Source organism: Siniperca chuatsi, linkage group LG18 (genome assembly GCF_020085105.1).
Source record: "Siniperca chuatsi isolate FFG_IHB_CAS linkage group LG18, ASM2008510v1, whole genome shotgun sequence".
NCBI classification, from domain to species: domain Eukaryota; kingdom Metazoa; phylum Chordata; class Actinopteri; order Centrarchiformes; family Sinipercidae; genus Siniperca; species Siniperca chuatsi.
Window position 1 is genome coordinate 3249186 of NC_058059.1, and position 16511 is coordinate 3265696.

The 16511-nt window shown below is 40.1% G+C and overlaps 1 protein-coding gene across 2 annotated transcripts in view; it reads right to left on the reverse strand.

Moving 5' to 3' along the window:
* Positions 1 to 417: 417 nt before the first annotated feature.
* pi4kaa (phosphatidylinositol 4-kinase, catalytic, alpha a) overlaps positions 418 to 16511 on the reverse strand; it is a 30184-nt gene continuing 14090 nt past the window's right edge. Inside the window, exons 29-54 of one of the 2 annotated variants that reach the window (XM_044173627.1) lie at positions 16318 to 16437; positions 15292 to 15384; positions 14530 to 14686; positions 14251 to 14378; positions 13996 to 14154; positions 13746 to 13897; positions 13432 to 13539; positions 13111 to 13238; positions 11906 to 12061; positions 10600 to 10679; positions 10290 to 10489; positions 9323 to 9410; positions 9045 to 9212; positions 8852 to 8905; positions 8452 to 8572; positions 7391 to 7520; positions 7227 to 7297; positions 6526 to 6598; positions 6215 to 6395; positions 6001 to 6105; positions 5236 to 5361; positions 4169 to 4289; positions 3837 to 3996; positions 3475 to 3564; positions 2981 to 3064; positions 418 to 2854 (exon numbers count right to left, since the gene is read on the reverse strand). In XM_044173627.1, the coding sequence (XP_044029562.1) occupies positions 2803 to 2854; positions 2981 to 3064; positions 3475 to 3564; positions 3837 to 3996; positions 4169 to 4289; positions 5236 to 5361; positions 6001 to 6105; positions 6215 to 6395; positions 6526 to 6598; positions 7227 to 7297; positions 7391 to 7520; positions 8452 to 8572; positions 8852 to 8905; positions 9045 to 9212; positions 9323 to 9410; positions 10290 to 10489; positions 10600 to 10679; positions 11906 to 12061; positions 13111 to 13238; positions 13432 to 13539; positions 13746 to 13897; positions 13996 to 14154; positions 14251 to 14378; positions 14530 to 14686; positions 15292 to 15384; positions 16318 to 16437 (3105 nt within the window). In that variant the 3' untranslated portion in view covers positions 418 to 2802. Of the gene's footprint in view, positions 2855 to 2980; positions 3065 to 3474; positions 3565 to 3836; positions 3997 to 4168; positions 4290 to 5235; positions 5362 to 6000; positions 6106 to 6214; positions 6396 to 6525; positions 6599 to 7226; positions 7298 to 7390; positions 7521 to 8451; positions 8573 to 8851; positions 8906 to 9044; positions 9213 to 9322; positions 9411 to 10289; positions 10490 to 10599; positions 10680 to 11905; positions 12062 to 13017; positions 13239 to 13431; positions 13540 to 13745; positions 13898 to 13995; positions 14155 to 14250; positions 14379 to 14529; positions 14687 to 15291; positions 15385 to 16317; positions 16438 to 16511 lie in introns of both variants that reach the window. The other variant, XM_044173626.1, reaches the window with a different exon arrangement.

The following is a 16511-nucleotide window of genomic DNA, read 5'->3' on the forward strand; positions in this document are numbered from 1 at the left end:
TGCTGCATTAATGTGTCTGTTGTATTTTACTGTTGCAGATGTTTAAGGTTGAGCGCATTTTAACTACTTTATATACTGTTGGGTAGTTTAATCTGCAGCAATGCATCATGGTCTATAAGATCATCACGTGTTTGTAGCGTCGCTGTCCTGCGAGAACCACGTATCTCTAAAAAGTCGACTTTTCATGAGAAAAACAGTAAGCTTGTCAGTAAGCTGTCAAAATAAATGTATGTATGTCTTCTTTTTAGTAAGTATTCACTTTCAAAATATGTGTTTTGTCACTCAGACCTTATATATGAAGAATGTTTTTGGGCTAACTTGTTACTTTTATTGTTTCTAAACCGAGCCAGGCCCACAGCTGGTGAAAAATAGAAAGAAGGAAAGAAAACATATAAAGTAAAATGCACCAGTAGCAGATGAAATGTACACACATTTAATCTGGAAATAAGTTTTCAAACATTATCAGAATAAGAGACATGGTCTTAATCTGAATCGGCAATGATGTCGCCACAAACCGAGCAAATACAGACAAAAACCGCACACACACACACACACACACACACACACACACACACACACATATATAGACCAACACTTCTGGTTCACAGTTAATGGTGGACATAAGGGATGACTAACTTATTTAAAATAACAGCAACTCAAGAGTTGATCAAGTCTCTTTTTATAAGCCATGAAACAAGTACTTCTGTGTACTTAAATGCTTCATGTTCACCTCTCAGTTATGTAAAGACAGTAAATCATAGCTGCAAAATAAAACACTTTTCACACAAGGATTGGGATGGAAGGAATTATAGCAACTTCATTTGTTGAACACAACACAAATACAGAATATACATGAATATATTGCATAAGGTTAGGGTTTTTTGTCAAGTATTACTAAAGTTGCGTTTCTACCAATGGTAGGAGAAATGGCTTCTTAGGTATCATCATCATCTGCATCAGTAAATCATCCAACAAAACCCAAACCCAAGAGGTTCGATATAACTTATATACTGACAGAGGAATGTTTCCAAACAGGGTTACAGATACTGTAAAGGGTATGCAAACATGTAGAACACCTGCATTCTGACACACTTTATTAGACAGGACAAAAATATACCTCAATGTCTATTTGAGACAAACATGCTGTGACGTAGAGCAGCGAGAGCTCCTGGTCCACCCTGTGTGCTGTATCAACTCTTTCCTATTGGCCTTTTCCACTACAGGAACCTAACATGTAGCCATTGTCACAGGTTCTGCTTTTATTTCCCGCCGTCAGGCCGACGTTGCCATTGGCTGTGCCACTAGCGTGGCTACAGGGCTGAAGGTATTTGCAGAATCCTCAAAGACTCTTTTAACCATCTGGATGAAAAAATGTTCCATCTGTCGCACGATAAACATTTTTAACCAGTTTTTGTTGTGGCTTCATTTCCTAACCCAGGAAACTGAACCTGACAGACGTCCTGGCTCTTTTTGTAAAACACGAGCAGAATATTAACATGTCATTTTGTATGACAATATTATCAACATTTGAAACAAACATGAATATATACCTCTTTAACTAATACTAATAATACGTTTTTGAATTTTGGTTGACATTGTACAAATTTAGATTAAGAATATTTTGTATCGGTAAACAGACCAAATATTGTTTTCATCCAGATGGTAAGAAGAGTTTTCTAAGATCCCGTAAAGAACTTAAGAACAGTGCTAAGTGTTTTTTAAAGATTTATTTATCAGAAAATCAGATGTTTAGTTCTGTGACTTGAATGTAACGGTAATACATGCGAGTATTATAAACTGGGGCGACATCAGCGGCACTTACGCCACTGTTGTCTGTCCCACAACTGCACTTCTTAAAAGTCAGGTTACGGGCCGTTAAGTTCCCATAGTGGAAAAATACTTCTAAATAACCAATTTAAGCTAAAAGCTGACATCAAGGGGTGTGACATGACTGGCTTTGAGGATAAGCATCAAAGCAGCACAGTTAAGAGTTTTTAAAATCTTCTGATAAATATGTTCTTCACATATAACTACGCAAATCACAGAAAAATACCTGCGATCTTGATGTGATTCTACAGTAAATACGACAGCATAATTACATTTGATTCTCTTAATTCCTTTACATTTATAAGACTACCGTTAGACTAAATGCTGATTGATTCTTGCATTGATTTTTTTGATCTATCTAACAACACCGGCTTGTGTTCTACTAAATCAAAAATACTGCAATTTTATTGATCAAATAAAACTGCAAGATTGTTTTAATCTCTGATTTCTGATCTTGATCATAGGCAGGTGAATCCAATGAAATACTGTGATCTATAAAGTGCATAAAAGTGGATAACAGCATAGTATATAACAAAATGATAATAATGATGATAACAGCTCCTTTGACAAACACTAAACGGCTCCCTTTATGGCCAACTTCCTCTAGTGTGACGGTTTAGTTAGTGTTTGCTGAGTAACAAATAACAGCATCAAGAAGAAAATACTTAAAGGGTGATTCAAATACCTCTTTTGGTAAAAGTCGTACATTGTTCTTTACTCTCAAGTTAAACAAAGAACTACTTTAAAACGCAGATGTGCATTATAAAATCTGACAACTTACAAGAGTATGCTGAATAAAACTGGAGCATTAGGGTCAAAGTGCCATGTTGTTGTCTCTCTAAAAGGAGCAGAGTGGTATACAGACCCGGCTGGTGCATTCACCACCTTATTTAAAATCATCCAAAAGAAGGTCTGCATCGCTTGGGTAGAGACGTTTGTATATTGGACGTACAGTGGAGGTCTGGCAGAAGTCCTTCAGTAAGGAATTTGGTTCTGGTAATACTGCAGCATGTCGTACGTTTTGCTCCTGTTGAAAACAAGTTCAGGAAAATCTATTAGTGAGAAGTTCCACCAATGTTATACAGTAGATAGTGCAGTAGCCAACTTCTTATCATGTTGGTGTTTGCATGATGTTAATGTCATGTGAGATTACCTGCTACTGAGGAAACAGCTTTGGATGACTTTGATGATGAACGCTGCTGCTTCTTTCTCACTCATTTGGGGATTAAACCGTCCTCTGGTTAGAAAGAAAAAAGATAACCATTAATGTTTGAGGCTGCATTAATTGATTTTCTTGCCACTTGGGGGCAGCAGACGACGCTGGAAACACAACACTGACATGCAGTTTGTGCACCAAAGTTTTTTATATGGTAAACACATTAGCAAACAGTTGTTTATTTACACATCCAGCAGATACGGAGCAACATTATCTTTCATTTGAGGTCATGTTTGTGTCACCTGATGAATGTCAGTCCAATATTCTCTCTTCTTTTAGCTCCACTCTCTGCTTTTGTCTCTACCAACTCCTGAGGAAAATATCTGGCTCTTTAGCGGCTAAGTGCTCCACCGTGTTCACCAATCACTATAGTAGTAACTAAGCATTTATACACATTTTATACACACAGACATCCTACTGTTGGGACTTACTTGAGGAGTTTAATGGTTTGTCCTCTGAAGCATGGCAGTCCAGTGTCCAGCATGAGGGTCACTAGAGAAACCACTGCATCCATGTAGGGTCTTTATGTTCAGAGAAGAAGCACAAAACAACAACTATTAGTGATCAACAAAGTTACACAGAGTTACAAAGTTAAACCACAATATAAAAGTTCTCTGTGTGGATTATAGACTGTTTCCTTTGACTTTAATCTGCAAAACCCCACATTTCTGCTCTTCTCTCCTGTAACAAAACCTGGAAGATAAACAATCCTTGGCAGAAATCTTAAAACAGCATGGATAGCTTTTCTGTTTCTTCAAACCTACTGCAGACATTTATTTTTGCAGTTTCTTACCGTACAGCCAGATATCCTCTGACACACATCTCCATGAACCATTTGAAAGGCGTGGCCTCCATCTTGCCTCCCATGATCATCACCATCTCGTCCGTCAGCTTGATGTCTGGCTCCCAGCCCAGGTTACCGCCAGGAGAGCTCTCAAACATGAAGCCAAAGTCTGGAGAAAACAAGGTAGATATGAACACAAACAATCACCGTTGCTCTGTATAAAAACAGGGCGGATAACGGTATCCACTGAGGAGATCACATTCAGAAGAATCACAAAATTATGTGACCACCACAACGACGACGAGTCCAGACCACAGTGAGTCCACGTCCACATGCCATACCTATGTGGATGAGGTGGCCCTTGCTGTCCAGCATGATGTTGCCGTTGTGTCTGTCTTTGATCTGCAGCAGGAACAGCAGAAGGCTGTAGGCAGCCATGCTGCGGATGAAGTTATACCGAGCCTGTGGAAAGGAGAAGAGGACATCAGCGATACCTCAGTGAAATTCTGCTTGGGTTTATTGACACGGCATCTCTGGCAGAACTGTGATTAATGTTCAGGAGGTAGAAATCCTATAAGGAAAGTCTTACAAGTGACTGTGCTCTGTAATAGACAATAACTGGACCGTTCACAGTAATACCAACATGTAAGGAGACGCAGCAGCGTGTTTTTCATTTGAGGAAGCTGGCTAAGTTTTATGTCCCGTACTGATCTTTAATTAAATCAGGTCTGATGGTATCTGGTGGTGTCAAACTGAAAAACAAACAGAAAAATACACAAAATGTCCACAGCATAATCACTGATACGCAACAGAAAAGTCTGTTCTGTATAACAAACAAGAAAGCGGAGTCCATTCGGTGTTACAGCGAGTTTCAGCTCTTTGCTTCTGGTTCCCTTTTTAGACTCCCATTAATCAAAACTAACATATATATATATAAAATATATATATAAGATATAAAAACTCACTCTGTCAAACCCCCTGCCATCTCTCAACTAAACTCTTTGAGGAAAATATACCCATTCAGGATCTAAATTCTAAATATATTACGATTTATTATAAAAACTTAACTCTAAATTGTTTTAACCCGTGTACTTTGTATTTATTACTAATTTCTATTTTGTATTTATATGATGTGTTTATGTGCTTTGTGTTTTATCCTGTTTCTGTTTCACTGCTGCGCAATCAAATAAAGTGATCGATCGATACATGATCACACACATTTTACTACAGCTCACTACTCACTGACACATTCTCGCTCCTAACCTTTCCATCCATCCTTGCAGTAATCTCGGACAATATAAGAAGACCACATAAAACAGGGTTGACAGTGGACCCTCACTTTGAAATTTTAGAAACAATCATTAAGGATGAATAAAACGGAGGCGGTCAAAGGTTAAAACCTCCGAACCTTCTGGAAGGCGAGGGTGGATTCATCGCCGTACTGGTTACGGAAGTAATCATACATCCCGAAGTCCGTCTGTCTGCCGAGTTGGTCTCGGGACTTGCAGTCTGGGATGCACTCAATCACGCCACACTGAGGAAAAGAGGATCAGTTAATAAATACCTGATTATGAAAATAAAATTCTATGTTACGAGCCTTGTTTGTAAAGTTTCTGCTATCATTCCTATAAATTATGATACATTTACCAGTGTAATTGTTGAGATATGGGGATGCAAATACACAAACCACACAAGTGATAAGACTAGGTTTTTAAACATGTTTAAGTCATTTACATTATCTAAACCACATTATTGGAAATGAAAACAAATGTGAAAACTGACATAACCCATATATATTACCCAAACTTTTCATTGTCGACATCCACCGTATTGTAGAGATTCTCTCCCTCAATTTTAACCTATCGTACTTTGAGTTTCGCAATGCAAAGAATGATTATGATGGACATTTTGGGTATTTTCACATTTGTTTTCACTTGCAAAAATAAGTGTTTAACATTTTGTTCAGACTGTGTTAAAGCCAGACTTGTCACGGTTGTCACGTTTCTCTATCTCAACAATTATACTGGTGAGTAAAATGTAATCGTAACTATTAAGAAATGATGGACAAAACTACAAAAATAGGATCCAAGCTGTGAAAAAAAATGGATTTAACTGGAGAGAGGTGGTGCAGATAAGAGAGATTTGGAAGGAGTAATGGGACATGAAGTCTTACCCCTGGTGCAGTGGCCACCACTCTGTATGGGAAGACAAACAGATCCAGGCCTACCAGCTGGAAAATATTCTTAAAAAGCCCAATGATCTGCAGCGCGAGCATATCCTGGAGACAGAGGGTCACAAGAGAAATCGAGTCAAAGTTTCCTTCCCTGAAATGTCCCAGCGAATAAGTTCAGTGCACCTATGAGTGGGCGAAAGAAGAAGTGGGGTACCTGTCTACAGTCGTCTCCCACTTTAAAGATGGCAGCCTGCCAGCAAATCCTGTGTGATCCGTCTGGATTCTCCTCTCCGTCTTCCAGAGAATCCGTGGGGCAGCGGAGACCCTCCCTTTCCAGTTCACTCACCCCACAGCGCTTCACCTTAAACTTGGCCAGATAGGGAGCCTTGGCAGCACTGTGACGACAGCGAACACAGAGATAAACACCATATATACGTATCGATCCTGAGAAGCAGTGTCTCAATTTGCACCGATGTTTCAGAAGCAAAATCTCTGCATGAAGCATGAATTAAAATCTGTCATTACCTCTGCATGGGTGTTCCAGACTTGTAGTCGATGTCCAGCACGATGGCTTCAGGGTTACTTGGGAGGTAACAGCCTAGAAAACCCCAAGAAGAGACATACAACAGTAGTCTGTGTTCAGAGACTCACATTTCATTGCATGTTTTAACATATTTTGACAAATATTCACATATTCATACTTCAATGACTTGTGTTTTTCACAGAAGAATATAGTTAGAAATACCTATTTTACAACACAATGGGCACACAAAATGTTATATATCACAATACAAACAGAGCTTTTTATGTAACTGGAAGAGCTTCTATTGAAGATATGATAGCCAGGGTCAATACTGTCCAAAGCAAAACTAGTCAAATTTGGGATAATTTTCTGACAAACATTAAGGATGCAACATCTTAGAGAGGGTTTGGGATATTAGTTAACAAAAATATCGAGGTGTCAGTGATTGACTGCCTTTTTTGTTCACATTGATGTTTTTTTTTCTTTGGTCTTTTTTGCTGTTTGCTTTTCTCCCTTTTTCTGTTTTTCTATTTTTAAATATCTCTGAATAGAGACTAGACGAGACTAGAATACTACAGGAATGTGTCCAATAAAATACAAGTTTGCATTTTTGAATGTTGTATATTGTCAAAATGCTGAAATGAAGACCTAAAAAAACCTCATGTTTTCCCTGCAGCACAGATCTAGTGGAGCAGTCCGTTACCTGGCTGGACTTTGATATCCGACAGAGCTTTGAGACAGGCCCTTTTTCTCTCCTCTCCCTTTGGAACCGGTCTGAAAAAATAATAAAAAAAAATCAGGGTTTACATTACGCGAAAACATTTCCTTGTTTGCTAATGATTTGTGGAATGATGGTAATGAATTTACTTGAGAATGGCAGACACATTGGTGATCTTGTTGAAGAAGTCAAACTCTCTCTGGTAGAAGTCTTTGGCCGGACCCGACAGAGAACCTGTGATCTCCTCAACCATCTGCTCCAACAGCTCCCCGATGTCAGCTACACAGGTCAGATTAATGAGGCAGGAATAAATGTGATTACATCAACGTAATTTAATTTAATTAGGCCTAATAAGGGTTTTCCCATTAGGCAGACAATATAATTACACATTAATAGGAAAAGATATCACATTAACTTAACACGGAGGAGCCAGAAATACACTGCTAGAAGGAAAAAATATGATAGCAAATTGAAATTGCAACGTGAAATTGCAATTTTAGATTTCAATAACAAATAAAATTAGTCAAATGTAAATGTAACACTATCCAGATTATTTGATTATCTGGCAATATTTTAAATATAAAAACTAAAAGTATCTTTGAGGTGGAAAATATACAATGCCACCCATATGGAATTATTGGATCCTCTGTTATTTCGCACATCCTCTACTAACTCTAATATGTCCGAGGAGTGTATGGTGATCTTTACAGCGCTGACCTTAGCTTTTTACTGCATTCGGTGTCAGGGAAGGAAAATCCATTGCATTCAGCCATTTGGCATGTTGTTTCGGGAGCATTGTTCTTGGATGTTTAGTTCGGGCTATCTTCTGCACTGCATATGTCGAGTGCCAGTCTGCAGGCCTGCGTGTCTGTTTTAAGCTACTTTTGCAACACATCTGCACTGCAAGTTGCCATTTTAGTGTGAAAAGTAACTGGAGAAATCACCACAGCTGAAAATCTGATCAAGTTATATTACTGTAATAATGGAATTTCAAGGTCAGACTTCAGTGTTTAGCTACAACAGTCGTGTGGCAGCGTTGATATGGTTTGGAGAAGTCTTTGTTTCACTACATACACTCGCCAGGTTCCTGCAGGTATTTTTCTCAGGAAAAGAGCGTAAATAGTAGTATTAGTATTAGTATTAATATCCCTGCTGCTCTCGCTCACAATCGAAGCGTTAGAGTTCACTGAAATGTGGAGTCTCTACTCACGATCTTTGTGGTGTCCCTCCTCATCCATGAAGATGTTGGTCTTCATGTTCCAGATGAACTGGTGGGCGAGAAGTTGAGACTTCTGCGCCGCCCACAGGATGTACTCTCTCACATAACCCATCTGAGCAGGACAGAGTATCAGAGTTTATTACTACTGCTTCATAAACCATTAACAAAACAACTTACTTGTACTTAAAATAAGCATGCCATTATCGACAGTCCCTCTTACTGATTGGCTACTGATCATTGAGCTGCATTAAAGTAACTAAATATGATGAACTTCTTGATAAGAAAGAGGCACTATTCTATCTCACATCATCTAAAATTACAGTATGTACTCATTTTCTATCACCTTTGTGGGCTGTATGAAGTCAGCGAAGGCAGAATAGTTCATGTTTACCTTATCATAGCGGAGAGCCTGAACAATCTGAGGAATGTAGAACAAGATGGCATCCTAAGAAGAGAAAAAAATAACACAATGTAATGTTTAAGAGAGATGTGATTTTCCTAAACTTGTATTTCTCTACTGCTGTTGCAGTTAGACCATAGAGGAACTCTGAGCTGATGCAAAAATCCACGAGTGTGTGACTTACTGGAGGAAAGGAGCGTAGCACCTTAACCCCGTACTGAGCGGTGAGAGGATGAGGAGGGTACATGCTGCTGAAGTAGGACAGACCGGTGGGTGGGTCTGCTGGAGCCCAACACAGGATATGACTCAGCTCAGGAGAGTCAGCATCAATAGTGTGAAATGTCACCAGGAACTAGGAGGTAAAACAGTGAAAGAAAATATTAAAATGTATTCACAAACATAAAAAAAAAAAAACATTTCCAAAGCTCATTAGCTGAGCTTCACTGGACTCAGGGTTCTCACCTTGACGGCCTCAGGTACATCACTGACAGCTCCGGGGTCCAATCTCACCAGCCGGGTCACTTCAGCAACAATGGCGTCATTCTTAAACCTGGGAACCAAGGAGTTAAAAATAAATGTAAATAATCTACAGTCTGCAACAGGTAGGACTTCACTTTTTTTCAATCTCCTTAAAAAGTGTATTTTAAGCAAGACTATGTAACTTTTGGTGAACAGGAGCCATTGAGGTCACAAGTGACAACAAAAAGCCAAAGTACAACTGTAACTTCCGGGTTCTGTTCCACAAGTAAGAAAACCTCATTCAAAATCACATTTACATTTGTAATGATGCAAATTTGTAAAAAGTGAATATAGCCAAATGGGAGCTGTAGCTTTTGTATGCTAACAAATTAATTGTTGTTTAGCTTTGTTAAAATCAAAAAGGTTTCTACTTCTAAAACAAGTGCTGAACTAGATACTTATGTATCTCAGAATATGGAGAGTAAACCCAAGGAACATGTTTCATGGCTTGCTTGAGGTGAAGTCAGGACTTCTGCTTTCTGTTTTCCACAAGCAGGAAACAACAAACATGTCTCCCATTTGGGTAAGGGTGTGTTTACTACGTGTCTTACCTTTGTGCTAAACTATTCAAATGTTTATCTGTTACATGCTATAGCATAACTGTAGAACAAGTAGAGTCATAAAGTCAGCAAACTGATTCAGCAATGACCCATATAGAGCCATATCTATCTATAGTTTGCTAATAGCCACCATAAGCTACTGGTCAAACCAGACCGAGTAAGGCTGTAGCAGCAAAACCCCTGAGTGTGTTGAACTGAAGGGGCGTTTTATTGCAATCAAATTCAGTTTTTCATTTTAAAAAGGGAGAAGTGTTGTTCCTTCTTTCATCAAGTTACATAGAGTCACTTTAAGAGGTATTTCAGTCTTTTTTGGGGGATATGTATGACACAAACAGAGAGAGAGTGACAACCTAGTTGGTAACTGCATAGCCAGGTAGGGTGCGATACCCCAGGCCAGGTTGACATTGTCCTTCCACTGTTTCTCAGTCAGACTGATGTATTTGGACCTCCAGTTAGCGATGCTGGTCTCCACTGACTGCTCCATGGCGATGGCCAGTTCCTGAGTGGAAAGAGGGTTGTACCACGTCGTCAACCGTTCGATCTCACTGGCCTGGAAGGACAGGGGCAGACAGAAAGGGCAAGGCAGGAAAGAGAGCATGAAGAATGGCTGATAATGAGCAGCAGGGTTAAAAATCAGATCAATTCATCATCAGCCCTCACCAGTAAGGCCAGCAACAGAGTCCTGCGTTTCATGTAGTATTTGTGAAGCTGCGTCCCCCTGTTGCTCTTCTTGGACGTGCCTAGGAGGAGAACATGTACAGACAGTCAAACCATTGTGTTAGTTTAAGTTCTTTTCTTTTCTCAGTCTGTGTTTTTGTCTGTATTTGTGTTCTCGTGGACTTGAGAAAAACGTCTTCAGTCAAAGCCAAGGTACTGTTCCAATTTGAATCTAGCCAGGTAGAAGTGTTCTTACTCTGTGCGTTGTATGAAAGATATTTTGGGACTTGTGTCAAGCTGGGTTAGACAAGTATCCCAGCATGCATTTCACATCAACAAGCAGCCATGGTGGAGAATTTGAGCCAGACTAACAAGTGTTTTAATTTTGGTCCTGTTATTGTGTCACCAAATCATGTTTTGATATTTTTAGCTTTAGCTTTGATAAGATATGATATGATGTTGATTTATCAAAAGTAATGCCTACGTTTTTGTAGCTGTGAGGACACACGAGGCAGGCGAGACAAGCTGGTCATTTCAGCATCTAGATGACGGGCTCTCGAGATGACTGATTGCCCTTTGGTAATCCAGTGGTGGCACTGATGGCTCTTTAGTGTTTTAAACATGAGATATAATTGCTTTTGTAAGATCAACGTAGGTAGGTATCAGAGAGTCGAAATCTAATATTTGGTTACGGTTTATCATTTTATCGGACAGTTAATGTTGTATATCGCTGCCTTTGTGTACCTTTGGCTCTATATATATTTACAGATCTTTCCACACTTCTAAATATATATAAATGAAAACAGTGGCAGTGAATTACAATAATGTTGTGTATTGTAAAGATACTGCACATTACAGTAAAGATAACAGGTGTATCTTACCGTATCTCATGGTTGATGCAGTTGAAGTTAAGTGGACGTTTGAGTTTAAATTATTTACAGTTATGTTGAAGTGTAACCACCTGAACCCCGTCAGCAAGAATTGGAAATTAAGAATACTGCTTCGTCCCCTTCTCAGGAGTTTGGACTCTCAAGTTCAACCTCCTTATTTTAAATGCACATCACCCAAAGAGTCTCTACACACTTTACAGGTTAAAATATAACATCGGACACACAACCATGAGACTTTACATGTACAAACACACACAGGCAGAACACCAAACATACAGGTAAGAATGTTAATATAACAACAGGACTGAGGTTAGGAAACTGAAAACTCCCAAGGATGGGACTTTGAACTACTGTCTGTATTGAGAAAGGCGTCTTTTCTCCGTATTATTATTGTTCACATGCTGTATGCTAGCAGTAACCTGATTTCTTGGATGCAGTGGACATGCCACTGGACAGTGGGTAGGTGTTGATCCATCCCTGGCCGCTCTGCTGGGAGCGAGAGCTGGAGTCCATGTTGCTCCTGAGGTCGGCAGCGGTCATCACTGACAGACTGTTCAAGGACGGGTCCTGATTATCTGTTTTCATATAAATAGATTTAGTATGGCCAAGACACAAGCACATACAAACTGTAACTTTACTCTTAATTATCCAATTCAACTTGTACAACTCAAAATAAAAAGGTCAATATTTTTTCATATAGTAAATTTGAAAGTAAAGTTTTTTTACACACATAACACCATCCAAAGTCAATATTACAGCTTCTAAACACTGAAAAACATCAACAATATGATCGATGATGAGGGAGTTTCTGAAGAGCGAGATGAGCTGTATCAGTTAGTCCTCTGCTGTTGAGATGGTCATGCATTTGAAAGCAGGGAAATCCAGCGGGATTTACATGTAGGTAGAAGTTGCCTTGAATCACTGATACTGGGTCAGACATTATTTTGTCTCGATAATGTGTGGGGGGGGCTTGAGGTGGATTAATCTGATCCAGGATCAGCGATTAGAGGACTCGTCTACCTGAAGCGCTTTGATGTGTATGAGAATGAGACCATGTCTTTTATCGAGGTTGTCGGGAATGAAGAGGAGAGGATTTTCTGGGGTGGAAGAAAAAACATTTAAAATTTGAAGTTTCTTCTTTTGATACCACATTGATCAATCGAGGAGAGGGGCAGACGGGTGGGCTGACATGATGAATAATCGTGCATCTTAACGCAGATGACAAATTTGCGCTTTTCCTCACAGCTGCTAAACATTAAGAGTAAAAAAAACAGATTGATTGTAAAAGTATAAAGAGTAAGATACGAAAAGGTAGGAGAAAGAGGAAGAGTAAAGGCGGAAAGTGTAAGAGTGATAAAATAAGAGGGACCAAGAGAAGAATGTTGAGAAAAAAAAGCTATAAAAATATCAAAAGCTAGATTGATAGCAGGATCTATCAGCAGCATAGTGAGGACAAACAGCGTCAAATTTGACACGCGTAAAAGCATGCCCCTGCTGCAGTGCAGTCCGAGCTCCACCGCTTTAGGCTTACTTAAGATAGATATCGGAGAAGTGCTGGACACGATAAGCGATCCAAATATCCCGGCAGAAAGCGTGCTCGGGGCTGGGGTAGTACCAAGCTCACCAGGTGGGACCAAGTGGCACGCTGCCAGGTACTTCTTGTCGGACAGGATGCTGGCGTAGAAACGGATGATGATGCTGATGTCTTCGCGGAGATGCTTGTCACCTTGGGTGGGAAACTTTGGAGCCACGCTGGAGAGACAGACAATGGAGAGTTTGATCATCAGTAGTTGAGTTAGTTAGATAATCTATAGCTGAGTTAGTTAGCAGACAAAATTATTTACCAATTAATTGAAAAAATATTACACAGATTAATTGAATGATTGCATGAAAATGTTTGTTGCACCTCTGGATTTGACTGCGTGCACAGGGTGTGTGTAGGTACCTGAAGTAATCAAAGGCTGTAGAATAGATCTTCTCTCGAAGCACATTTCTTACAGTTGCATTGGTGAGGACGTCGGAGTGGAGCAGAGCCAGACCCAGAGTCAGCAGCCTGAAGCACAGAGAAATATGATCACTATCCTCACATGCGCCTCTCAAAATTCTGCTCTTTTTCAATCTGCATCATTTGACCAATTTCCTTAAAAACCAAGCTTATTATGAAGACAACTAAAAGAGTAAACAGACATCAGATGACAGGAAGCTGCCTACAGAACATACCATACATTATCTTTAAGCTTTGTGTGTGTGTTTATGTACCTGAAACGAGGTCCAATGGCAGCTACATGGCGGTTCAGGCTACTCTTAGCCCCACCGACGTTGAGGGACATCGAGCGCTGTAGCAAACTGCTGAAGATCTCCACTTGATCTGCGCTGGAATACTTAGCGATCTCAAACCTCTGGACTAGAAACTAGAGGAAAAGAGGCAGACATAAGAGGCAATAAGTGGAAGGTGAGAAGACTGATAAATACATGTAGTAATAACCAAGCAGAAAGTCTTTTGTCTGACCTCAATCCATATGTGGTGAGGGGTAACATCTGGAGGGCAGGGGATAGGCTGACTTTCCTCTGATGCAGCTAGAGGATCAGCCTCCACCTGAGCGTCGGCAAACAAGCCCATCTTAAGCTCCACGGTCATCTGCCATGCTCCCGCCATTTCTCGCATAAACTAGGCAGCCAGAGAAGAAATTAGTAGTGTGTATACAATACAAATGCACTCACAAGACGAAGGCACAAAAGCAAAAATGTTAAAACATCTCTGTACCGGTACTTCCACTCCAACACGAGCTGCCAGCAGCCACTCCCAGCAAGCGATAGATGTTTCCATGCCGTGCGCTGTAAACATCTTGAGAGGAGACCAGCAGAGGTGATGCAGGAGCAGAGGGTCGCAGTCTAGAGTCCAGCCAAGAGAAAACACACAAAAAGGATAGTAGAAGCCAGAAAGCAAATCCAGAGCATTTTAAAGAGAACACAGAGCCCTGCATTTGGTATAAAACATAATCATGTGTTAACAGCAAAGACAAGCACAGAGAAAAAGTGAAACCTTTGGTGCTGATGAGCAAGGCGGCCAGTTTGAACATGGCCTCAGTGAAGGCCTCAGGCTGCGCAGAATCCAAAGCCTCTCCCATCTGCTTGATCATCAGCCGGCCCAGATCGGACTGTCCTCGAATTGCCTGGGCAAAGTGGATCATACCTGATACCTACACACAAAAGAGAAAAGATGTGAGCAGGAGAAGCGCAGCATAAAAGTGTTTCATCTATTAAGCAGAGTTTATGTCCACAGGATCCGGCTGCATCTTATTCCAGTTGACTACGGCTCCATTACCGCTCCAACAAGGTTCCAATCTCTACCAGAAAAGTTTCAGAAACTAAGCATCTGTTCCTCAGCAGCCACATTTCTAATGTAGTTTAAAAGTTGTTTTGCAGACATTTTTTTTTACAAGCATATAAAAAAATGTTTATAGCTCATTTAGATGTGGTAACATATCATATATGTGGTTAAATATCAATATAACCGATCACCCAGTACAGCTGTCGTCATTAATCTGGATTTGTGTTTACTTTGTCAAACGACGTTATGATCATAAAATAATGACTTTATCAGCACAGCAGCTTGGGTTCACAGGGAGTATTTATCAGCCACGATCAAATCACTGTTTCATACTGTACTCACTCCGTTGTCTGGTAACAGAACCAGAAAATAATAACAACTAAATTGTGAAATCGGCTGTATCAAGACACAGTATAGGTGATAACAGAGCGTGACAGAGCTGGAGTGTAACATAGCATGATTTGTTGGTTTTACCTCTCCAGCGTATCTGTTCCTGAGGTTGAGGGAGGCCATGAAGTTAGAGTAGTCCTTCTTCACACAGGCTGGCCTCTCAGTCAGCTGAGTGGACTACAGGAATATGAATTATAATTGATTATGTAGAAAGAATGTAAAATGTCTTAAACACAGACTTTATTCAGGCCTTTTCAGACATGGAATACGAAACATTGCTGTCTTCTTCTATCTGATCTGGCTTTTTGTCATTCACACATACTGTAGGTGTCTGTTATGTAAATGTTCCTCATGGCTTTATTCAGACATGACAGGACATTTACGGAAAGAGCCACGTTGTTTGTGCGATATTTGGCAGCTGGTGTGCGAGAGGGAGCAGTGTCATCGCTGTTCTCAATTCTCTCACTGACAGAGAATTCTGCTGCCTATCTTATACCATCGTACAGTGCACAACCACAGAATGACAAGACGTTAACATGGGGCTCTAATTCAATTCCTATTTGCGGTATGTAAAGCATTCTTCTGGATAGCCATACTTTCATGAATACAGTTGGCAGGCTTGAAAATCACAAATATCTGAAGGAAGTGCTGCTCTAATTATTATTGTGGTTGTACGAGTTGTTTTTTCTTTTGGGCCTCTTCTGCCCCAGTTGCACAGCAAGGGGAAGAAATCCTTTGTATAGACTAATCTGACATGAGAAAAATCTCATTAAGTTAAACAGATTTTTCTTTGAGCACTGGAGATGATACATTTAGTAGAGTGATCTTAATCGGAACAATCGGCTCTTACTCGCCAGAACAAGATGTGTGTTTAATTTCTCTCTGTGCATGTTTAACCTTGTACTGCTGCAGTCTTTATGTTAACCGTTGACAGTATTTAAGTTGGACTATGTCATGTTGGAAGTGTTACTGAATTTTGTGGTGTCCCGCAGGGCTCCATTCTTGAGCCATTTTTGTTCCTGACATAAACCAATGATGGTGCTGCCACCATCACAACCAAATGAAACCATTAATAAGCATTAGCATTTGAAAAGTCAGTTTGTGACCTACCCCCAGTGTGGTGCTCTGTCTGTTGTAACCAGCAAAGTGCAGGATGCTTTCTGTGGCCATGGCCAGGCCTGTGTGCTGGGAGAGACCCGACACCCAGTTCTGGTGTTTGTTCAGATATTCCTGAAAAAGACCACATGAAGTACAGTGGTTAAAACCATGTTTAAGGCCACCATGTAAACTTTATTTATTACGTG